General features: G+C 37.0%; 1 protein-coding gene across 2 annotated transcripts; it reads right to left on the reverse strand.

Moving 5' to 3' along the window:
- Nucleotides 1-563: 563 nt before the first annotated feature.
- Nucleotides 564-25,276, reverse strand: myo7bb (myosin VIIBb). Of its 2 annotated transcripts, XM_039677778.2 has the most exons (47): nucleotides 25,028-25,276; nucleotides 24,746-24,847; nucleotides 23,550-23,702; nucleotides 20,128-20,312; nucleotides 18,974-19,095; nucleotides 18,757-18,899; nucleotides 18,545-18,658; nucleotides 18,090-18,243; nucleotides 17,904-17,980; nucleotides 17,656-17,775; nucleotides 16,949-17,091; nucleotides 16,205-16,415; nucleotides 15,988-16,123; nucleotides 15,733-15,902; nucleotides 15,505-15,645; nucleotides 15,262-15,420; nucleotides 14,842-14,934; nucleotides 14,401-14,495; nucleotides 14,237-14,321; nucleotides 13,916-14,134; nucleotides 12,890-13,087; nucleotides 12,395-12,679; nucleotides 12,126-12,278; nucleotides 11,211-11,285; nucleotides 10,950-11,098; nucleotides 10,708-10,834; nucleotides 8,868-8,987; nucleotides 8,611-8,784; nucleotides 8,307-8,534; nucleotides 8,037-8,204; nucleotides 7,793-7,910; nucleotides 7,230-7,356; nucleotides 6,902-7,065; nucleotides 6,326-6,507; nucleotides 5,406-5,539; nucleotides 5,117-5,262; nucleotides 4,846-4,999; nucleotides 4,598-4,753; nucleotides 4,400-4,505; nucleotides 4,167-4,280; nucleotides 3,984-4,071; nucleotides 3,770-3,876; nucleotides 2,339-2,524; nucleotides 1,837-1,953; nucleotides 1,671-1,754; nucleotides 1,459-1,578; nucleotides 564-1,358 (listed from the first exon to the last, which is right to left on the reverse strand). In XM_039677778.2, the coding sequence occupies exons 1-47, from the start codon at nucleotides 25,043-25,045 to the stop codon at nucleotides 1,266-1,268; spliced, it is 6,513 nt and encodes a 2,170-aa protein (XP_039533712.2). In that variant the 5' UTR covers nucleotides 25,046-25,276; the 3' UTR covers nucleotides 564-1,265. The 2 variants fall into 2 exon arrangements, with proteins under 2 accessions (XP_039533712.2, XP_088987463.1); XM_089131337.1 differs by lacking the exons at nucleotides 23,550-23,702; nucleotides 24,746-24,847; nucleotides 25,028-25,276 and adding an exon at nucleotides 21,274-21,423 and having other exon boundaries at nucleotides 566-1,358.
- Between the last annotated feature and the right edge of the window lie 79 nt (nucleotides 25,277-25,355).

A 25,355-nucleotide genomic window follows, 5' to 3' on the forward strand; every position in this document is an offset into this window, starting at 1 on the left:
AGAGGCTGTGAAAATCCCAAAAGCCAGTGCATGTTTCAGTGGATTTGGAAAGAAAAAAGCAACTTTAATGTTATATTCCGTGTCTTAACTAATTTAACAGTACTGTGAGATTAACTAATGTATGTTAATCTAAATCTTGCAGTTCAATGTTATACATTCATTGTGAGCAGTCTGATCAACATGCATAACAAAAATCCCTAAGTAAAATGAAACATTCCTGTAGGCATTTTAAATCAGTTGTGTAATGAGAATAGAAATGTAAACAACCATTCAAAAGTTTGGGGTTAGGCAGAATTTTTAAAGCTTTTTAAATGGAATTAATGCTTTTATTCAACAAAGATGCATTAAAGTTATCAAAAGTGACATAAGCCTTTTTTAACGTTACAAAAGACATCGATAATACTACTAATAATAAATGTTTCTTGAGCAGTAATTAAAGGATCATGTAATTCTGAAGACTGGAGTGATGATGCTGAAAATTCAGCTTTGACATCACAGGAATAAATAAATTACATTTAAACACATTTCTTTCAACAATAAACAAGAGATTTTTCAGACATTTAAAAATCTTGTCAACCCAAAACATTTGAACAGTATAGTGTAAAATGCCCTTTATTTCATATTTTAAACCATCAAAAGTCAAATATCTTCATATATATGACCAATGTGTCTAGTGTGCAAAGGGAGTCAGTCAGTTACTGTATTGTAAATTATTAGCTATTTCTAAGAGTAACCAAACTGCAAATGCTACAAACTGCAAAATACTAAGGAATCCCTCATTACTCAGAGAACATATGTAAAAATGATTAATATTATTAATAACAAATTGTTCAAAGTCACCATTCACTAACAATTAAATTCAAAACCAATTTAAATTTTTAATTTTATTGTTAAATATAGTTGTTCCTACAAAGCAGTATTAGATTAGAATTAAACTGTAAAAATACTGCCACCTAGTGTAACATTGCAAGGCAAAGTCAATGAAAAGGTGGAATATTTAAATATAATAAATATTCAAGCCTATAAAATTGTTATTTAAAACATATATATGCACAACAAGCAAAGACATGATTTAAAGAGCTGATTCACTGACAGATCTATAGGGACTTGCATATTAAAAAGGGATTTGCGACAGTAATTATAAATGTTAATTTTACTTACAGAGTACACCAAAATTACCAAAACAGATTTATAGTAGAATTATTATGGTAAAGATAAAAAAAGAAAAAGAAATATGCTACCAAAAATGATCATACATTCAAGATTCAAGAGAACAATTGATTTCTGGGCCGCACCACGGTTATCTCCTTCATATACATGTTCTTGTAAGAGGACAGGAGATCGCTTATTTTATAACCCTGAAAGAAACAAACAGCCAGAGAGGATATTAACATATAAGCAGTGTGACACTTGCTGTAGTTGTGTGTGTGTGTGTGTGTGTGTGCGCGCTATATTTACCATTGAGGTCTCACAGAGAAGAGTGTTGCCCTGCACTAGATTGCCAATGGTCATGTGAAAATAGGTGCTTCCGCTAGACCAGGAAGTGATCTTACTGAATAGATGCATCACAAGCACTTCCTGCAGGCAAGCCAGCCAAAACACATTTCAAAATCACATGCTACACAATTCTAAGCACATTATAGTTGTATTATATACAGACAGATCGATACCTTTGTCTTAGGGTTGATGAGGCTAACTCCTTGTTTGCTAATTGATATCATGATGACAACGGGGTAACTCTTCTCAGATGTTTGCTGGGAGCAAAAGTACAGTCAGTATCAAGAAAACAACCTAACTCTTTGCAATCAGGTGTATTTTTAGTGTTGCTCTGGTTACCTTTACTTCGAAGAAAGCACATCCAAAAGTAGGCCACTGTGAGATGGTCTTCAGGAACTGGAGTTTGGCTTCCTCTACAGTTATGCCTGCTTGCTTGTTGTATGAACTGATCATGTGCTGCAAACCAAAGGCCAAAACCACTCTGTCATTTCTCATGATGTTAGAGTCAGGCGGTACTAAAATATATTGTTAATTAATATAAAGACTTTATACATTTTGAAGCAATATCACTAACTGGATTTATTTTATTTGAAAAATACAGTAAAAACTCAAATAGTGAAAAATTTGAACTGTAAAGTTTTCTATTTTAATATCTTAAAATGTAATTTATTCCTGTGATGGCAAAGCTGAATTTTCAGCACACTCTTCAGTGTCATATGATCCTTCAGAAATCTATAAAAGTGAGTGTTTATGTACACTTCACTAAGGTTTGAAACAAAGTCAAAATGCATAGAGCCATATATTTGAAATGTATTCAATAAATAAGAGGCGTGAGGATCACCTTTTTCCAGTCCTCAGGATTCATGATCTTTTGCTGATCAGCTGGCACTAGATCTTTCAGCATTTTAGGGATCATGACAAACTGTGACTTATTCGTGTCAATCTGAGTACGCAACAGCAGTCCTGCCAGACTGATCATCTCCTCCTTAGACACACTATGGTAACCCCGCAAATACTTTGGCAGTTCCTAGGAAAATAAAAAGAAGACAGTTGGGCAAAGTTGCACTGCATAATAGAGTTCTGAAATCCTAAGTTCCTGAACTTCTGTGCATTATTATGTTTTTTTTTTTTTAAAGAATGTTGGTAACCAGACAGATGAGGACACCCTTTTTGTTTTTCCAATATGGAAGTCAATGGGTGACGTCAACTGTTTGATAACCAACATTCTTTAAAATATCTTTGTTTGTGTTCAGCAGAAGAAAGAAACTCATACAGGTTTGGAACAACATGAGGGTTAAATAATGACGGCACTATCTTCAATTTTGGGTGAACTATCCTGTTAAAGGTGTAGTACACTTTAAAAAAAACTTTGCTGATAATTTACTCACATCCATGTCAACCCAGATGTTCATGTCATTGTTTCTTCAGTCAAAAAGAAATTAAGGTTTTTGATGAAAACATTCCAGGATTTTCTCCATGTAATGGACTTCAAGGGGAACCAAACGGTTCAAGGTCCAAAAGACAGTTTCAGTGCAAACTACAAACTATTCAAAGAGCTTTAAACGATTCCAGACGATGAATAAGGGTCTTATCAAGCGAAACGATCGCTCATTTAAAAAAATAAAAAATAAGAAAGTTTAAGTTTTATAAGCTCAAATGGTCACCTTGCTCTGTTCTGTGATGCGCCTTTGTGACTCTCCTGTTCGAACTCGTTCATCAAAATGAATGAATCTTTTTTCGTGTCATTTGGTTCATTCAATGAACGAATTGACTCAGGAAAAGATTCATTCATTTTGATGAACGAGTTCGAACAGGAGAGTCACAAACGCGCATCACAGAACAGAGCAAGGTGACCATTTGAGCTTATAAAACTTAAACATTATTATTTTTTTTTAAATGAGCGATCGTTTCGCTTGATAAGGCGGCCCATATTCATCATCTGGAATCGTTTAAAGCCCTTAACTACTTCTTTAAGCTTGAAAAAGCATAAAAGCTGTTCAATTGTGATGAACAAAGCATGTAAGAATCATAAACTTTTGCTAGTTACAGAGCTTATTTTCGAAACTGAAAAATCCTATTGGCTTTCTGTCGAAGGAACCAGAGTGATGTTAACTTCTGGGTTGGCCTACAAAATGACCTCATCTCTGCAGCACTCTATTCCATTATACAAACATTTACTACACTGTAAGTTAGGTTAAATGTATGCTGTTATAGAGTCCTGCAGTCAGTATCTGGCTTAACCAGATATGGTATGATCAGATTGACTACATACCTGAGGAAAGTGGAACATTAGGTCAGCAGTTAGATCTTTCCCCGGGATCACGTTGAACCAGAGCTTCCTCATGAAGAGCACCAAGTAAGGGACAATAGTTGGAGCAGCTGAATTCAGGATCAATGTTTATCATAGAGAGAGTCTGATTATAACACACACCTGAATATATATTGGATTAATTACAGTATTTAATATGTTAGCATATGCAGCTCACCCTCCTTGATCTTCTTTCCTTTTTTGGCGACATCTGTGAGTTGCCTCAGGTTGTCAAAAAAGTACTCTTCAGTATCCATACTTACTACCTGAAAGTATCATATAAAACATACAAAGATTAGCATGGACCTAAAACATCACCTTCAGAAAAAAAGAAGGAAAAAAAAGAAGAAATATCTGATACCTTATTGGCTGTTTTCACAAATAGATTGTATCCATCGGATGAGGAGAGGCGGAGGTCTTTGGAAATTTTGCGAATTAAATCTCTGATCCTCGTGGTGGTGGTCACCTCAAAAATCTGATATTTAAAAAAAGAGTTTTAAGGCAGATGAAAATTTGTAAAATATTCAAAATATTCAAAATTTGTAAAATTACAAAAGAATTTGTAAAAATAGTTAAAACTGAAATGTTACTCACTTCGGATGTATCGTTGGGAAAATGAACTTTATGGAAGATCTGAGTGCTGTTATTCTGAATGGCATCCACTTCCACCTGGTGAGGAGGCAACTTCCTTCCCTCGATACTGTACGGGACAATAAAAAATGCATTACAGTTCAACATTCACCCATCATGTTTACAATGATCACACAATCTGTTTGAGTAGTAAAATTTAACCTGAGCATAGCTTGCATCCTCTGCAAACAGGTGGAGGCCAGTGGCTCTCTGGGTCTGGACTCCAGAAAACGTTGAGCATGCCTCAGTAACAACTGACTAGGAGGGAAGAGACCACAGCACAACCACAACAGCTGCCAACCTCGCTCCATACTCAACCTGAGAGAAAAACAACAGCAATTAAGACACACAGGTAAAACAAATAAAGTCAATTCATATCATGTCTAGGTACTTAAAAGCAGTCGACAAACCCATTTTTGTTATTAGTCATCTGCCTCATTATTTGGCAGTAGATCTCATCTCTTAGCTCGACGTGCTCCGTTGCTGGCCCAAAGATCTGATTTGTTAGATCTATGGGTGTCCGCACATGCTTGACTGGATAATCTCCCATATATTTAAGGATAGGTAGAGACCATGTTAAAGAAAACGGCGAGCATCATTCATGCATGTCACATATCACTTGTTATTACTTATCAATCCGTTATTGTAGATAATTATATAACATGTAAGTGGGAAGGATATCTGTGAAGGAGTCACAAGCGAGGTGGCAGAGCTCTGAGTTGCCCTGCAGGTTCTTGAGCAGAGGCTGTTTGAGAGGCTCTTTGCTGTTGGCCCACAGTTTCTCTTTGGTTCCTCCCTTGCCACGACCACCCTCCTTACCTGACTCCCTGTGAGCCATTGAAAAGAGGTACGTGAGGATGACGTTATCACTTAAGGAGCTCTGACATGTTCTCAAAACCGGTAACTTACAAGTTGCTGCTTTTTTGGAGCAGTTACCATTTATGTCAATTGAGATTGCAACAACTGTTACCTGAAATAATCGAAAGAGAACTCCTTGAGCGTCATGTGGGCGACTCTCTCTGTGCTGAGCTCCTCCTTCTGCGGCAACATCGGCATTACCGGCATCACTGACTTCCTCCGTGCTGGGGTCAAATTCAGCAAATTCTAGAGGATAGAAATGACTTCACATTTCTGTTCTCGACTTACAAAATAGCCAGACTGATCTCATGAAGTGGCGTGTGTATGACACGCCAATTCGTATTTCCATTTTTGGCGTGCTATCAAGACGCATAATCGCCTTTCAGCGTGTTTTATGAACGCAATTGACTTAACGTTATATAAATATATGACTTACCTCAACCCCGTCCCTAAACCTAACCGTCACTGGGGTTAATGGCATGTATGACTGTTCCCTTACCATCCTTGGTAAAAAAAAGATATGACTTACCTCAACCCCATCCCTAAACTTAACCGTCACTGGGGTTAATGGCATTTATGGCTGGAGATTTGACTGCGTGTACAGACACGTGGAATGACGCGGACGTTAATGGCGTAGACATATACGCATACACGCGGATAGCTCAAAATGTGTAGAGATGACACGCCACCTGACTCGAAAGTGCCGTATATGTTTACGCAAAAGTCATGATGTCATGTTGAAATAGCATATTTTTTTCCTCTAAGAAAAGAACCTCACTGATGGTTTTGTAAATAATTTCGAAATATTTTTAATGGTTGGAGGCAGGACCAAAACTGTCTTATTTTTATTTATCATTTTATACTCTCTCTTTAACTATTGGAATTAAACTGATAAAATTAAAGAAACTGCCTTTCAAGATTTTAAACTGCCAAAACCTTAAAACACTGCTAAAAAAATGAACACAATGATGGCCAGTGATCAGGAGTTATCTTTTCAACAAATCAATGAGAAACGAGAGAAATCATGTTTACCAGTGTTTCTTCTGTAGGCCTAGTCAACATCGGTAGAATCATAATAGAATCTAAGGAAACTGCTCCAATTTGACTTGTCCTCTCATTCCTCGCTTTGATCCAGCCTTCTTTAATATTATATTCTCCATCCTTTATGATATACAGCACATCACCCCTTCTGAAGCTTAGGAATGTGGGATCCTCTGCAGGGAAGAAAAAATCAGAAAGATAAATATCCAAGCAATTTTGACAATTTTAATGGTTAGAAGACCCCAGCACCCCAAATTAACAAGTAGACACTTTGTCACATTGGATGGTTTTAAAGACAAAAATCTTAAAAAAAAAATACTTAAATTAAAAACTAAATTATAAAGCTTTAAACACATTTTTTTGTACTTCACTAGTTGTTGTTTATTATCAATGTTATCAGAATTTCTACATGTGATCTCAAATTTTCTCCAAAAAGTGAAAAATTATATTAGCATTCTATGTCATTACCTTTACACATTATTTGTAAGGATTTTAAGGCAAAAGTGCTTCTAGAATTGAAGAATCACCCTCAAATGAAAATACTACAAGGTAATGTAAAAGAATCACCTTGTCTGCTAAGGTCCTGCATAGCCACGGCATACAGAGATCTCTCCTTAAGCCCTAAGATGAACATGTTGACCAGCTCCACAAATTCGTCTCCCTTCACAACCTTCAGCTCATACATCCCCTTTGGAGTTGTCAAACATACAATCCCACCAGACTTTTCATCGCTGTAGGAGAAAGGTTAAATAGGGAAGGAATAAAGGAAACAGAAATGGGAAAGAACTAAAAGCGGTTCATCTCATAAACTAGGCTGAGTATCTGCAGAAATAATATTTGGAGCATAGTGCTCAGGTGTAATTCAGGTGCTTCTCCATCGAGAGTTATTTTTTACCTCATCATTTCGATTCTTGACACCTCGGGATAAGAGAGCTGCAGAAATGCGGCTTCTGTCCCGTCCTGAAAGAAGACCCCTTTCCAGTTCACGGCAGCTACAAACTGGTCTTGGGGCAGTGGGGGACCTGAATAAAATGCAACAGCGAATTCCCAAATTCAATGCATTTAAGGGATAGTTCACCCAACAATAAAACAATCTATCAACTTTTACTCGCCCTCATATCTCTAGAAACCTGTATGACTTCTGTGGGAAGCAAAATTAATTCTAGCTGATTCAAGCTGCTCTACTTAAATTTCAGTCGGTTCCGAAGACTTTTATTTTGCCTATTTTTATTTTTACAGTGCTCAGTCTCATCCACTTTCATAGAATTGAAAAGTGCAGCATGAACTTTCTCCAAAAGCTCTCCTTTTGTGTTCCACAGAAGAAATAAAGCCATACAGGTTTGTAATGACATGAAGATAAGTAGAAACAATAAAATGTAATTTTTTTAGCTTAGCTAAAGCTAAAGTTTAGATTAGCTACTCTTATGATAACTATCAACAACTTTTTTTTTTTTTTACCTGAAACCACGTTAGCCTCAAATAACTTGGAGAAATAGATTGGCCACTTCTGCTGTGCATACTGGACAATCTCTGCTTTTACTTCATGGATAGGTGTAGTAGAGTTTATGTAAGGGCCCTGAAAAAATGCACTGGATTACCGCTTGTTTTACTCTCCAAATTAGCACTAGCTAATTAGCAAATTCTGTTGCAGCCAAATCAAACAATTGTGAACAATGATATTTATAATAACATATGAATGTACCTCTGTGTGCGCAGAATTGACCAACTGCACTAGTTTGACCAAAGACTTGTTCTCAATTATAGTCATGTTCATGCACTCACGAACAACCTTCTGGGCAATTTCCAAACTGCTTTCAGAGCCGTGCTTTATATAGTAATATTTTGCTGCGAGCTGCACGTAATCATCCTCCTAGATCAAGATTATATTTCAACAACAGACAAGTCACAAATCTCATTCATATTAAAATCATATATGCGATATGAACAGGTCAAGCACAGAGCCTGGACTGACCTTTTCTGACAGATATTCTCCATGTTTGAGTCCATGGATGATCTGCCTATAGATGTGATCTGTGCTGACTTGGTCAGATGAACAGTCATGCCACGGAGTGAAGATCTCTTTGCGGAAATAGAGGCGCCAGGGAGCATGCTGTTCCTCTCTCCCCTGCCTCTTTTCTTCCTGCTCACACATAGACACTGCATCCAAGATGTGCTGACCGCCACTGCCTAGAGACCACATCTGCAGCGAGGAATGCAAACGTGAATTCTTTGTTTCTATTGCTTATTACAATTGAAGGCATTCAGATGTCACAAACCTTCTCATTCATGGCAGCATATATGGAGAAGCCGTAACTGTCCTGCAGGTTTATTTTCTGGATAACTGCATTGCACAGCTCTTTAGAAGTGGTGGCTGAGTCCACATGGAGGCTGATGCTTCTGCCATCCATCAGACCCACAACCACTACAATGGGGTTCTTGGTCTCCACAGACTAGCAGTTAGAGGAAAGAAGGGTTTGTCATGTTTAAGCTAAGGGGAGTATTCTTCATCATTTCAGACAGAGGGATTGCCCACCTGTAGTTCAACCCAGCATGGCGGCTCACTTCTTTCTCCATTGGCTAAAGTCCTTCGCAGTCGCTCTGCACAGGAGGAGGAGTATTCACTTGGCCCATGGCGTATAAAGCTCTCCAGGTACTATGGTCAAAAGGTTGTGGGACATAACATTTATCATTACATAATATAACAGCATAACATTGAATAGCACAAAAAAAAAGAATAGAAAACGCATAACATAACATAAAACGTAACATCAACATAAAACAGCATGGCAACATAACAAATATAACAACATAATGCATTACATATAACCAGTGTTGGGAGTAACGCATTACAAAAGTAATACATTACAGTAACATATTACTTTTTGCTGTAACGCAGTAGTGTAAGGCATTACTAATCAATTTTCAGTAATATTTTCAGTGAGGCTTGTATTACAGTGTATTGTCTGCTTTTACTTCTTAAAGGCAACAGATATGTGAAAGTTTTAAAGCAGTCTTTTAGTGCCAGTTCAGAGCGGTCGCGTCTGTGACATTGTTTTTTTCTCATAAATGCGAACACGAAAACTAAAATAAAATGAATATTTTAAGTTCTATGGGGACTGGAGAGCCAACCCTTCCTCATCCGATTTGCGCAATGTAATTAACAGAATTACAAAAAATATATTTTGCCTCCTTTTTTTTGTCACGCATGAATGTGTGTCTTTTCCCTTATATTAAAAATAAAACAGACTGATATTTGTCTAATGTCTGGAGTCCTTTAAGGAAGTAGCCGGAAATATACGTTTCAATACATGTATTTTCTGAGAATTTTTATTTCAAGTTTTGACTGCAAATGTCATGTTCATAATGCTGGACTTCCCCAATTTTAAATAATTTATCGTCAACTAGTTTTGTGGTGTAGGTCTACGTATTTTATAATGTTAACTTCAAATAATACTAATAGCCTAATTTAAAGATAAGGCAGCATTGGATCTGGACGGTAAGGAGAATAACGCTGGAGTTGGAAGAGGTGTGTTGCGATTCTGTAGGTTCGTTGATCTGAGTCGTGTGGCGAATCGTGATTTCGGTTTCATATTGCATATCGTTACAGCCCCAAAGTTAAGTTCTACTTAGTTATTTTGGTGAAAGTAACTCAAAAGTAATACATGAGTAATGTAACGCATTATAATTCTGAGACAGTAAAATTGTAAGGTAATGAATTACTTTTAAATAACAGTAACAAGTAATACCTAATGTATTACAGTTTGGAAGTAACTTGCACAACACTGCATATAACATAAAATTACAACATTCAGTTACAACACAAAATAGCACATAACAACAAAACATAAACTATATCAACAAACACAGCATGACAACATGTCAACAACAACATGTATCAGCATAATAACACAATAACATAACATATCACATTAAACAACTAATAAAAGCATGACAACAGAATATAAAATGACATTTAACAACATAACAGCAAACCAACACATAACAAAACAACAGCATGATATCACGACACATGATAAACAACATAAAATATAACATTAAACAACAAAACATAACAGCATATGACAACACAACACATAATATACCATAGCATATATCACACTGCTTGAATAGTTAGTTGTGGCATTTGTAATAAGATTAAACTGTAACTGACCATGGTCCCAGATAACCTATTTCAACATAGTTGTGCTATGATATAATGCAGTAAAATATTCAGCAGAAATGATTGCAAAATAAATCCCTTCGGGACAAAACATTGCTCTTCTGCTTCATATCAGTGTCCTGATAACCTTGTCAGGTTTATTTTGCAATAATGACTGGATAACTTAAAAAAAAAAAAAAAAAGTATTTCATACCTTAGTGAGACGGTCTGTAGGGGAAAAAATGCCCAGACAGATGGACAGAAGGATCCAGCCTCTTTTTACACTTTTTTGGTTCTTATTGTCTGTTAACTGCTTACAGATCTGACAGTAGATTTCATCCCTGGAAAAAAATATAGAAAGTCATAAAGATTGTAACCATTATCTCTTTGTATGAGGAATGCAGTATATCTCACATTATGAAGAATCTAAATGACCTTTGGGCCCATCACATTAACCTTATATCTTGTCGTACAATGGCATATCCCACAATAATGTGTAATTTTTCCAAGGATGTCATTGGACGATCAAAAGTTGCTCTCTCTCCAAACAGTACATCCTCTTCCTCTTGAACTGCCTCCATTTTAGGTTGCGGTACTTCTTCTGGCTGCAAATTACAACAGAATGGTTAGTAAGAACCTTCTGTAATGCAGTTATTATGTTTTAGCTGTAGATAATGTTCAGTGTTGTACTCAGAAGTGTATATAACCACACTTCACCTCTTCTTCAGGAATGGCTGAGTGCTTTCGTTTCCCTGTTCCCTTCTGCTGCTTCATTTTTTTCCTCAAAAATTTCTGCAATTACAAGACCAACAAAAACGTTTTTTTGTGTAATATGATGCTACAGACTGATCTCATGAAGTAGCGTGTGTATGACACGCCAATTCCTATTTCCATTTTTGGTGTGCTATCAAGACGCATAATCGCTTTTCAGCGTGTTTATGAACGCCGTTGACTTATATGTATATGTATGTATATATAAATATATGACTTGCCTCAACCCCGTCCCTAAACCTAACCGTCACTGGGGTTAATGGCATTTATGACTGTTCCCTTACCATCCTAGGAAAAAAAAAGATCACTCCCCAGATGTACTGTAGATCTACATTTTGCTTCGTTTCGCACTGACATTTGACGGCGTGTACAGACACGCCGAATCACTCGGACGTTAATGGCGTAGACTTACACGCATACACGCGGATAGAGATAACATGCCACTTGACTCGAAAGTGGCGTGTATGTTTACGCAAAAGTCATGATGTCATGTTGGATGCTATAAGAAAATCACTAGTTACAAACAGTATGTTGGCTTATTACGTTTTATTGTATGACATCTGTAACAGTATTTTGTTCCCTGTATTTATGGTCCATTGGTTGCCACCTTCAACGCCACTGGCTGTGTAACACATCTGAAACATTATATGATCGGCTAGTCTATATTTTAAATATGCGTTTACATTAAAATACGTATAGCAATATAATATATATTAATACCAAACCATCACTAACCAGCATATATATGTTATAATATAGACAGGCTGGTCTTTCTAGCAGGTTAGGCAGTCGAGGTATAGGCTGTACATCAGGTGTATAGATAAAAAAAGAAAGGTTTATTATGGCCTCTCGGTTGTTTACCTGATCTAATCCAACAAGGTTACTGAGTCGCCGTGCTTGTCTCTGACCAAGGTTCCTCTGAATGGGGTCGGCAATTGTAGAAACGCGTTCCTGTTTTGGCTCTGGAAGATCTCCCATAAATCTTAGTATTATCCACCATACTGTCAAACTGGCCTGGAGGAGATAGGAAAAAAGCGGAGAGAGCAAATTAGACAAGCCAATACAAGACACAGTTGACTATCAAGCCTCGCTTTAAATGGGGACATGATGCTAATGAGAACAACACTTGCCAGGGTATCCCCTTCATCCTCATGGTAGAGCAGGGGTTTCCGCAGTCTCTGTTGAATATGCGAGTGGGTAGAAGATCCTTGGAAGTGTAAAGATGTAAATTTAGAGAAAGCGAACTCATCATCCTCAGCTTCATTCTCCTCCTCCACCGCCTCCTCCTCCTCCTTCTCCTTTTTATCCTCTATTTCATCTTCACTGCTGTCTGGTATTGACATTGCCTTTCTCTCCATTACAGGGCTCTCTACTAGTTCAACCTCTTCTAACTTCACCGGCTCTGCCTCAAAATCCTAGAACATTAGGAACGTATAGACAAAGTTAGTTTTAACCTAGAAATAAATTGATTTTGAATTCCTAAATCTCACACGTTACAGTATACAGTACAGCATTCATTGATTGTGCATTGACAATAAAAGGTGACAGGCTTTTTGTATTTTGATCAGGAAGTGTTTGTTCCTGTCAAATAGGTATCCTTTTTCTGCTATCAAGATGAGTCTAACCTCAAAACCCTCGGGAGCTTGGCCCTCTTGTCCTCCTAATGTACTCATGAAGCCAAAGAGATTCTCCACCATTTCCTCATCATCCTTATTCTGGGATTTGGCAGCTTCCTCGTTTTTTTTTAGCAGCTCCTCTAGGCGTTGCTGAAGCTCCAGTGCTGCCAGTTCCTGAGCCTCTTTTTCTTGCGCAGTCAAAAATGCCTTAGACAGGAGAAGGGTATGAATTAAAGCATAAAAAATGAAGTTGTATACAATTGACAAAAGTCAAATACAATTTTTAATGTTTTTGAAAGAAGTCTCTCATGCTCACCAAGGCTGCATTTATTTGATGAAACATCGTAAAATGAACACAGTAAAACAGAACTATTGTGAAATATTAGTACAATTTAAAATAACTTGATATGTCTATGTGAATACATTTATTCCTGTGATGACAAAGCTAAATTTTCAATATCATTACTCCAATCTTCAGTGTCACGCGATCCTTCAGAATGCAATCTAATACGCTAATTATTATAAGTTACTATAAATTATTATTGGTGCTCAATTATTAATAAAGGTTCTTATTATTATCAATGTTGAAAACAATTTTCGCTGCTTAATATTTTTGTGGAACCAGTGATACAGTACATTTGTTCAGGATTCTTTGATGAATAGAAAGTTCAAAAATAATAAATACATTTATGAAATAAATGAATTATGAAATAAATGTATGAAATAAATTTTATGTAACATTATAAATATCTTTACTGTCACTAATCTTTTGATTAAATTCATGAAGGATCACGTGACACTTCTGGAGTTTTCCTGATAACAAAAAAAAAATCAGCTTTGCCATTACAGATATAAATTACATTTTAAAATAGATTCAAATAGAAAACAGTTCTTTTAAATTGTAATAATATTTCACCAATACTGTTTTAATTAAATCTTAATTATTCTATACTTTTGACCGGTAGTGCATATAAAACAAAACAAGACAAAACACTACAAAAGTACTATAAAAAAGGTCCATTCCACTATACTCACATCTGATTTCATTTTTTTGAGGGTTTTCCTGGCCAGCAGTCCTCTGGTCTGAGCCTGCAGTAGTATCACTGCGTTTTTTTTACATTTCAGGTCCTTCCTGGCGAGGTAGCCACGGGTCTGTGTTTGTAGAGTAATGGCTGCAGTCCGTCTGCGCTTATACTCCATATGGAGATGCCGACTGCGCACTTTGGCCTGCAGCCGAGCAAATCCCTGCTTGAGCTAACAGGGAAAACAGATACAATATGAGTCATGTTTCGTTATGTTACTACACTCATTTGAACTGTATTCCATACAGACATGAGATGTTCCTGCTCAGCTTACTTTGCAAAAGTCTCCTCTGTCTCTGTGGCCACGCCAGTTTTTCTGTAAAACCAGAGCTGCCTTCCTCTTCTTTATAAAAGCTCCTCTGTATGTGGATGAAGAACGATTTAGTTTAATAAAGCTGTAAAACTGCATAAGAATCAATACGACAGTGGGGGACAGACCTGTCCTTAAAGGCAATCATCACTCTTTGGATGATAAGTGCCTTCCTATAAAGTTCTTGCTCTCTCTCCATTTCTAAGAAGGAATCATGATGATCCTGCAGCAGGAAGAAAAGAAACGTAAGACTATTCTTATGTGAACATTTATAGTTAGACAACTGTTCAAGTGTTTGGGGTTCTTCAGGTGATTTTATGCATTATTACTATTATCAAGGCTGAAAACATTTGCATTGCTTAATATTTTTGTGGAAACCCACTATACATTTCTTTGATGAATTGAAAGAACAGCATTTACTTGAAATCCCAAATTTTTGAACAGTGGTTTATGTTTAAATACTAAAAATGGCAACAATGCCTTAGAAAGCTGATTTAATATTACAAGGAAGTATACATATTGATGTAAACTTCTTATAACACACTAGAGAAATATTATGCCTGAGGTACCCTGAGAAAGATTTTGTTTTTGCCAATCTTCCAGTCCTCTTCGTCTTTGATCATAGCCCTGCAGATGGCTGCACAGCAGTCGGAAGGAGGCTCCTGGGAAAAAAAAAAAATAGACATTTTATTTATCAAATTATGCCAACCTGGAACATTCATCCTGTTTAAAGCTGAAGTGTGTTATTATTTTAGTTTATCCTGTCAGTTTAATATGTGTAGACAAAAATAAGTAAACCATTCCTATATTGATTCCCCAAAAAAGTAAACATTGCTCAGTTTTGAGCATCTCCAATAGCAGGCCCACATGACCCACAACACATTACTCCTACTTAGATACAAATTTCATCAACTTTCGACTATCACTTTATATTAAATAATTCACGTATTTAGAGGATCACATCTGTAGATAATCATATTGTCTCGTACAGTGTTGGGGTCACAATCTACAGACTTCAGGAGCACACGATAGCGCTGCAGGAAGTCTTTAAAGGTGTGCCGGATGGGATATCCCAACTTGCGTATTCTAATGGTCTCCAGCATTCCAGAGTAGCGAAGTTGCTGCATGCAGAGCTCTCTGTCAAAAAACTGACAAAAGAAAAACACGATTTGAAAAGGGTTCTGATGACTACACAATACAAAACATGTAACTTATGGGATGTGAATTGATACCATGGGCTTCTTTATGTCATTTGGTTTGAAGCAACGTATGAAGAAGGGCTGACAGAGAGACAGGGCCTTCATCAGAGCGTCCAGAGACTGGCGGAACTGGCCACTCAGAGTAGATATGTGCCGCCTCGAATCATTTACTTGCTGTGTGACACAAAAGATATGATTTATTAAAAAGCTGTTGTCAATGTCAAGTCAACACTGTCAATCTGCTGCATAACTGTCCCATACACGTAATGAGTTTTTCGGCGTCATGATGATTTTGTTGAGTTTGTTATTGTTTTTGACTGAGTTTGTGTTCATCTCCTTCTCAAAGATCTGCTTGAGCAACTTGTTGGATGATTTCCGAACCAGGTCCATGATGTCCATGCTCAGGGCATCTCTGTTCTTCTCCAAAAAACCTGACAAAAATACAGATCTTTCAGACCAGAAACTATTTGCTTTTAAAGTAACTACTGGGAAATGTTTTCAAGTAACAAATTGTACCTTCACAGTCATAATGAACCAGCCCAGCAAAGTGCTGAATCCCAAAATGCATGCCATGTTTGCTTTTGGATGAGATATACAGTTTGTTCCCATTGTGTTCTTGGTTCATTTTGTTTAACATTGTGGCATCTGTTCCCTGCATTGAAAACAGGACAACATGGAGTGAGCACAGGCATGTCTATAAGCATATAAACCAGACCAAGCTTACGAAGCTGACCTTAGGGAAGTGGCTCTCCTCATCGACCAGAGCCAGTATGTTGAGAGGTTTAATGGCCAGCAGGTCCAGGGTTTTCTGGTTGTCACTGAAAGCAATGCGCTTCCATACGATGCCTTCTTTACTATATTCATCCTGCTCCAGCTTAAAGATGTGACTCACAAAGAACTGCTGCAGGTGCTCGTTGGCAAAATTAATGCACAGCTGCTCAAAACTAAACAGCAGGCAAAAGCACAGAGAAAGTATATTTAAAGTATGAGTAGTGTCTACATTTTACAACTATAGGTAAAAACTAATGTACATGTAATGATTAAATATAAAAACTCCATCCATCCACCCATCTAACCAACCATCCATCCATCCATCTAACCAACCATCCATCCATCTAACCAACCAACCAACCAACCAACCATCCACCCATCCATCCATCCAACCAACCATCCATCCAACCAACCAACCAACCAACCAACCAACCAACCAACCAACCAACCAACCAACCAACCAACCAACCATCCATCCATCCACCCATCCATCCATCTACCCATCTAACCAACCATCCATCCATCCATCTAACCAACCATCCATCCATCTAACCATCCATCCATCCACCCATCTAACCAACCATCCATCCATCCACCCATCCACCCACCCACCCATCCATCCATCCATCCAACCAACCAACCAACCATCCATACATACATTTTTTATATATTATTATAATAACTAGTTTAGTCAATAGACACTTACCTGTTCTGAGGAAAATTCTCAAAGCCAAAAATATCAAGCAGGCCAATGTAGTTGCGCGTGTAAGAGGTCTCATCAGTCTGTGGTTTGTGAATGGCACTGTTTATTTTTGTGAACATCCAAACAAACAGCCGTCCGTACAGTGCCTGTCAGGTAGTATATGACAAACATTAACTGACATGTGCAACAACAATGAACATTAAGGAAGCCTGAACATTGACTTTACATTGACTTTTTTTTTGCAAAGTATTAATTTTCTTCACAGAGACACTTTCAATTATTTAGTTAATAATAGTAAGTTACATTTACATTGCTACAAAACAAATTTATTTCAAATTTCTGCCCTTTTGAGCTTTCTATTCATCAAATAATCCCGAAACAAATCACACAAAAACGTTACTAAAATATTATATTTAGCATTGACAATAATAAGAAATATTTATTGAGCACCAAAGGCTAGAGTAATGGCTGAAAATTCAGCTTCGCCATCAAAGGAATACATTTAAAAATATATATATATTCACAATATTTCCGTTTTACTATAATCAAATAAATATAGCCTTGGTGAGTAAAACAGACCACTATGGCGTGGTCATAAAAATACTTTTTTTTAAAAAACAGTATTTTTCTGTTTGAACAGTATGTTGTACCTAATCCTGTATCTATGTTATATCCCCCAAACGGGCTTTTGGATAAAAGCATGTGTGTACCTTGGCAAAAGCATCTCTGGTGTCTGTGGCCTGCTCTGAGCTGAGGGCTTTAGTGACTATCTCTCTGTTTGTCATGAAGGAGCGATATGTGAGACTCTTTTCAAGAATTTCATCTTCTACCTGCAAATTGACAGAAGGGATGTCAGCAAAAACATTCAGCAGCCAAATGTTTGATCGCATAAGTAAGCTTGAAAATGATTTGAAGCTAAAGTGCTAAATCAGCATTAGCTCTGAAAAAGCATTTGTACCTCCAACAACTTGGCAGTAACCGAAAAATTTTTCGATGACAGAACGTTACAGCTGTCCATGTTATTCATTATTGTGCCTAAAAAAAAGATAAACTTCTTTTATAGTATATTAAGCTACAATAACTTTTGTTAATGTAAAGATAGTTTACATATTATTAATGTAAGAGAAAGGTTATAGACGCTAACTATTGAAGTTGATATTGCCCATATGGAGAATGGCAGCGAGTAATTTGAAGATTTCCCAGCAGTCCTTGTCTGTGAAAGTGAGGATCTTTAGAGCAGCACGAATCCGTCCAAACTCATCAGCATCGTCACGACCATCACATGTCAAACAATCACCCTAAACAACCATCAGAAGAGTCAGATATTGTACTTTATGTAAACATACCACAGTCAATGCTTATTTATCTCAAAACCTGATATAGGAATCTGAATTAGATAGCAGGAGAGAATGTAACACTCAATGGATGAAACACCATTAATGAATGATGTGATAGTTATTATTTAATTGTATCTGACTCAATTAAATTTTACATTCATATTCACTGCAAAAATCCAAAACTTAGGGTTAAATATTTACTGAGAACATGAGGAAAGTGTTACAGTTATCTTCTCTACTAAACATGAATTGAAGTGCTCACCTCAGTCAGGTACTTGAACTGTGATGAATTACCAAGGGAGAGAGTCTCCTTCTGCTCACTTTGCATCCCAGATAACATACAATAGAAAATGTGGTAGTTCCTTTCCTGTGGTGCCTTAAAAATGTAATTGAGTACATCGTTAAAATGCAAGATTACAATATTTAATAAATATTGCTTTTTCTTTTCTCACGTAGGGTGCAACTTGGCCTCACCTGATGACAGACACGAGACTTCTCCAACAGGTACTGCTCCATGTGAGCTCCCTCTATAACACCCTGTTTATTAAAGAAGATCTCCACATATTTCCCAAATCTGCTGGAGTTATCATTGCGAATGGTTTTGGCATTCCCAAAGGCTGTAAGATATGAATAAGTGAGATGGCATTCTATGGACAGGATTGAAATAAAAACAAGCATGTTCAGTGATTACCCTCCAGGACAGGGTTGGCCTGTATGATCTGCTGCTCTATCCAGGAGTGCTGCCCGCTCACAGCAGCCAGAAACTGAAGAATCAGTTTAGTGCTTTCTGTCTTTCCTGCACCAGATTCTCCACTGACACAAACAAACCAGAAGAATTGATTATCCATTCATTGCTTGCTAGGATTTTTTAGGCCCTATTGACAACAGTATCTGCTAAAACTAATAAATATAAATGTGTTAAAATCCATTGAGACAGAGCTGCTTATTAAACTCTGCTACTTTCACATTTATATTTATTATAGGTTTTTATATGATTGTAAGAAAAAACATTAAAGCTAATAATAAACAAACACATTGCAAAAACCTTTCTATCCCACTGAATTTGATAGCTTAAATTCGTTGTTTCTGGCATTAGTACATAGAATAGAATAGAATAGAATAGAATAGAATAGAATAGAATAGAATAGAATAACAAAGCCATTCTACATCATTGAGTTAAATAGCTGTTTACATTCACAGTTTCTGGCATTAGTGCATAGAATAGAATAGAATAGAATAGAATAGAATAGAATAACAAAGCCATTCTACATCATGGAGTTAAATAGCTGTTTACATTCACTGTTTCTGGCATTAGTGCATAGAATAGAACAGAACTGAATACAATAGAATAGAATATAAAAGAATAGAATAGAATAGACATTATACACCACTGAGTTGGATGGCTGTTACATTCACCATTTCTGGCATTAGTGCATAGAATAGAATAGAATAATTAACAAAGCCATTGTACAGCATCGGGTTTGTTAGCTGTTTACATTCACGGTTTCTAGCATTAATGCATCGAATAGAATAAAATAAAATACCTAAAGCCACTCTACATTATTGGGTTTGATGGTGGCTGTTTACATTGACTTTTTTTGCTTTTGCAAATATAATATAATATTCACTGTTTCTACTGCATTATCCCAAGCAGAACTCTATTTTGTACATTGACCACAACACTCACATTTTACGATGTGTGACTAAATGTAACAGCATTCTCTTACAAAAGCAGCTTATAGCCATTTTAAACTTCTACATTCTTAACCATATAAAATGACTACTTTCATAATAAAAACATTAGTTTTGATTGTCGATGTTCAGAAGAAAAGAACAAATATGTACCTGATAATGCAGCACTGGTTGCGCTTATTGCGGCACATGTTGAAGTAACAACTGTCAGCGATGGCAAAGATGTGTGGCGGGAGCTCGCCCATCTTGCGCCTGTGATACTGGTGCACCTGATCCGCTGTGTAGATGGGCAGCATCTGATAGGGATTCATTGCCACTAGCACAGAGCCAATATAAGTCTAAACGGCACACACAGAAAAAAATATAGATTTCACACAGCTTATATAGACCGCGGGATCTAAAAACCTAAAACCCGTGACTGGCCAGTCAGTATGGAAGAACAATCTAGTCACCCACTCCCTTAAAGGAGCTAAAATGCTGAATCCTCCCAGACCTCCCTCAGTCCCCACGTGGGACCCTTCCACGGTTTTGGAAGCCATGAAAGGTGCCCCTTTCGAGCCAGTCCACTTGTCGGACATGAAATATCTGTCATTCAAGACAGGCTCTTGCTTCAATGAAGCGCATAGGGGATTTACAAGTAAGCACAAAGTGTATGGAATTTGGGCCAAATGACTCAAAAGTCATACTCAAACCCAGACACAGATACATGCCTAAATCCCTCATCACACCGTTCAGGGCTCAGGTTTCGTTCTGCGCTCTTCGTTTCATTCTGTGCCCTTCATTTTGTTCTGTGGACGCATCGAAACAGAGCCTATCCAGTTGGATAGTTGATGCCATAGTGGTGGCATACACGTCTAAAGGCTTGAAGTGTCCTTTAGGTGTTAGAGCGCACTCCACAAGAGGCATGGCCTCGTCGTGAGCTTGGTCTAGCAGGATTACCTAGCAGGAAATCTGTATGGTGGCAGGCTGGGCCTCCCCATCTACATTTATAAGGTTTTATAGACCATTTCACAAGATGTAAACAACACTGGTCCAGAAGCACTTCCTGTTTGAGTTTTTTAACACTACATAAAATCTGGGATAAAATACAACCAACAGAACATTTAAAACTGAATCAAAAACTTAAACAAACATCTTTAAGATGTTTTCTTTACATGTGAAATAAAGAAAACATTTACACACTGAAACAGGAAGTGTTTCTGGACCAGTGTTGTTTACATCTTGTGAAATGGTCTATAACCAAGAGGTTCCCGACTTACAAGCTAAACTACTCTAAGTCTAAAATCAGAATCGTCTAACCTGTTGCTTCGGCTCAGAATACTACATCCGCTTGAGCACCGCTCGCTGATCGATAAAATTACTCCATGGGAAAAGGTAAGCCCCATATCCACAAGTTTCCTACGCCCCATGAGGCCTTGCGTCAAATGTGGGCGCGACTTCCGGTAGGAAGTAAACAAAGCGCGATTTGACATGCTTGACACTCGTTCAATCAACAGTTGACAGTCATTCAAGTTATAGCGATCCAAACTAGCTAACGATGTGGGAACACAACCTCAACGAAATTCAGAAGGGTGAAATAACAGTACCTTTACCCTCCGCAGTAGTTGATTGGGAGTATTATAATAACATTATTAATAATCAATACTCATCAAGGCATGGTGACAGACAGTTGTGTGAGCTGACAAACAATTAAAATAAAAATACACACTTAGTCATTGTGCTTTGGAGTTTATTCAAAATTATAAATGAATGTGCTGCTTGAATACATTAACTGGCACATTTGGTATTCTGTCAACACAGGCTTTGATCCTGAGTTTAGGTGTAACATCAGTAGAGAACAGCCAATCACATGCTGATAGAGTTTATAGAATATTAAGAATTTAAACAAATGTACACAGGAAGATTCGTCGTCTTTTGGGAGGTGATGGAAACTACAGTCGTTGGCAGGATCACTCTGATTTCGTTTTCAGCTTATGTTCAAAACAATCACGTTTAAGCCACTGAACTAGTTTAGTCCGGTTATGCATACAACCGCGAACAGCTCATGTTGTCCCTGAGCTCCGTAACGACATCTCTCATAAAGATTTGCGTCTTTAAATAGTAAAATAATTCTCCGAAAAACAGCTAGCCTCTTTGCTAACTAACACACAAAATACCATTGGAATGCTACTTCCGCCGCGTCACCGGAAGTTTCACCCACTTTATTTTTTACAGGAGCGCCCCTCGGAAACTTGTGGATACTGTTACACAGTTCAGGCCGAACATTTTAACCCTGACTGTGTGGAACACTGTTAATGTGATTATCTTCCTTAGGACGCTAACTTATTGGGAATGATGCTTTTAGCCTCTCTTCTCAGACTCTGTGAGTCCCTGGTGATTATGCACTATACATTTGGTACTTTGGTGTTGGATCCCAGCATGCTCAGCGTTTTACACTGTGTTCCCCTAGTGTAAGATATTACGCAGTACGAGAGAACCTCTTGTAAGAGAACGTACTCGGTTACTGACGTAATCTCGGTTTTCTCTAGAAGAGGGAACGAGTACTGCGTATCTTTGCCGTGGCTGCTACACGCTCTGGTTCGCTTCGGCGATGAAAAAACAGATTATATCAGCCCATCGAGCTATATTTATAGGCCCAGGCCACGCACGCTTTGGTGGGAGGTGACGTAGTGGGCGCGAAGCACCCCCATTGGATCTGACGTCACCAAGGGCCTCTCTCGATAGGCTGCTGCAGTTGCCGCAGGACAGGCAATAGGCACGCAAGCCGTCTTGCCTATATCTGCATGCTGCCGCAACACATTTTACATTGATTCAAAATTAAGGATAATTTTGGCTTCAATATCTCATGGATAAGAGGTTTTCCCCTAGGGTAAGATATTACGCAGTACTTGTTCCCTCTTCTAGATAGAACCAAGGTTACGTTAGTAACTGAGTTTGTTTCTAATTTAATTTAGAAAATAAACAAAAAGTTTTAAGATTTACAATGAAACCTCATAACGTAAAAATTAGTAATATGCATTTCAGATTCTAATCTATTTCTAACACTAATCAAAATTCAAATACAAATTGTGACATTGATCACATGACTTGTTCTGCTCAAGTGCTGCTGTAATTACAGCAAAAGACAGACAAACCAAAATACTACGACTCTGTGACATTCTTTTTTACTCAAATTGTTATGCACATAATTGAACTTGTAATGAACTGTTCAAAAATTTACAGTAAAAACTGGTAGCTGTGGTTACCAGACCAGAACGTAAAAAAAAAATAAGAAAGCAACTTAAATTTAGAGTAAAAATGTATATTTAATTAACTGAAATAATGTTAATTTACCACCAAATTGCTAACATACTAACAACTATATATATATTTATACACGGTGCACACATTACATAGCTCAAGTAGAGATTTTTTCAATGCATAAAGCAGGGAAAATTACTCTAAACCAATTAGAAGGTTAACACAGCATTTAATTTAGTTTTGGAAATTTGGAAATGCACTATATTTCATTTGATGATTACAAAGGCTAATCAGTTAATTTTTGTTATGGCATTAAGTAACATGAATCTACTCACATATATAAAACCCTGTCTGTGGCGCACCAGCAGATTTCTGAGTAAACCAGCTTCACTGAGGTCCCCCAGTTTGACCATGTTATCCACACCCTCCACTGAGGTGGGGTGCATAGGCTTAAGACTGGCCCTCTCCCCCTCCGGGATAAGGCGCTCCTGAGAAAACCATCACAATATATGAGATTCATCTGATTAGACATGTGTAGATTAATTACAACAATAAAGAATGTGTTGTGATATGATATCTCATTAGCATACAGGAGCGAGCAGGGCAAGTTGTCATATTTTAACTCCACACTGTAAAAAAATATTGTAAGTAACCTGGTTGCCTTAAAATTTTAAGTTGATTGAACTGGAAAAAGTGAGTTAATACAATGAAGGAGATTGATTTAATCATCAGAAACTCAAAATAATAAGTTATCGCAACTAAATAAATTATTTAAGTTGATTTGACAAAAGAAAAAATTTTGTGATAACAAATCTTGAAAAATCTTTTTTTTACAGTATTTTCAGGATATATTTATTTAATTATTTTTCTGTATATACATTTATTTTTCAGTCTTGACCAAAAAATGAATAAATAAATAAATATATTCCAGGAAAAAAACTATAAACAACACAAGGGTGGTGTATATTGGCATATTATGAGGCTGTTGTCACAATAGAAATAGGTTTTTAGTTCAGTTAAACAATATTAAATAATGATTACTATTTATTGTTATTTATTTAGCACCTTTTTGCTTCACAATTAGAAAAAATGTAAAAAAGTCACATTTCCAGCGGACTACATACAATAACAAGCGTTACTGAATATGCAAAGTGCAATCAAAAGCACAAGTATCTCCACTTCTTAAGATTCTCTCAATTCTAATAATAGTGCAAAAAAATCTTTTACAGCTGAGATTTAATAATCTTCACTGACTATAGTTGAAAAATGTAAGCTATAATATTTAAACATAAGTGACAATTTGATCCACAATGCATTTATGAGAAACACCCATGTCTTGAACACAAAGATAAGAATTTTTTTTTTTATTATAGTGGAATTTTAGTTTGGAGGACAGAATTCACAAAAAAATACCGAATTAATTACTCAATTTAAGAGGGTCTTGAACTGAGTTTTTGAAACCAGCATTTCATTCACACTAAAAAGACACTGTAACAACCAGCCCGGGCTCTCCTTCTATCATCATTTTTACCTTTCCTTCATCATCGATCAGGAAATACTGTCCACTGTCTGAGATCTTTACATATCCTCCAATAGGGACTCCAATACTGGAGTCAATCCAGAAGTAGTCCCCCTAGATTCAGATTCACATTTTAAAACCAAACACTACCCATAACCAATCTAAAGCCTTGAAAATGTCATTCAACAAATTGTTCACAAGAAAAACATATGTATTACTTCTGTAAAATAAAATAAAACATTATTGTGACAAATGAAACAAATGAATTCATTTAAGATTTATAAAATGAATTACCTTTTTTAACATCACCATTTGAACAATCCTCTTTGTTTCAAAGACATCTAGTTAAAATTAAAAGCTGAAAAAGGGCTCTTAAATAAATATATTAACCGATGTAACCCTCATCGAAGTGTATACGGCTAAAAACTACGACTTGTACGAAAGGCAATCTTTTTCGTAACTGGGAACAACACACCCTTGCTGACAAGTTCCAAGAAGGAATTAAAAATCATACACGTCTAATAATAACTTTTTCATCCGCTTGCGTGACCGCAACAAGGAAGTGCCCCTAGTTTTCATCTCTTTATGGCCCCTAGACTTTGCTCCATCGGGTGCTGATTTT

The sequence above is a fragment of the Pimephales promelas genome, chromosome 5 (genome assembly GCF_988280905.1).
Source record: "Pimephales promelas chromosome 5, fPimPro1.hap1.1, whole genome shotgun sequence".
NCBI lineage: Eukaryota > Metazoa > Chordata > Actinopteri > Cypriniformes > Leuciscidae > Pimephales > Pimephales promelas.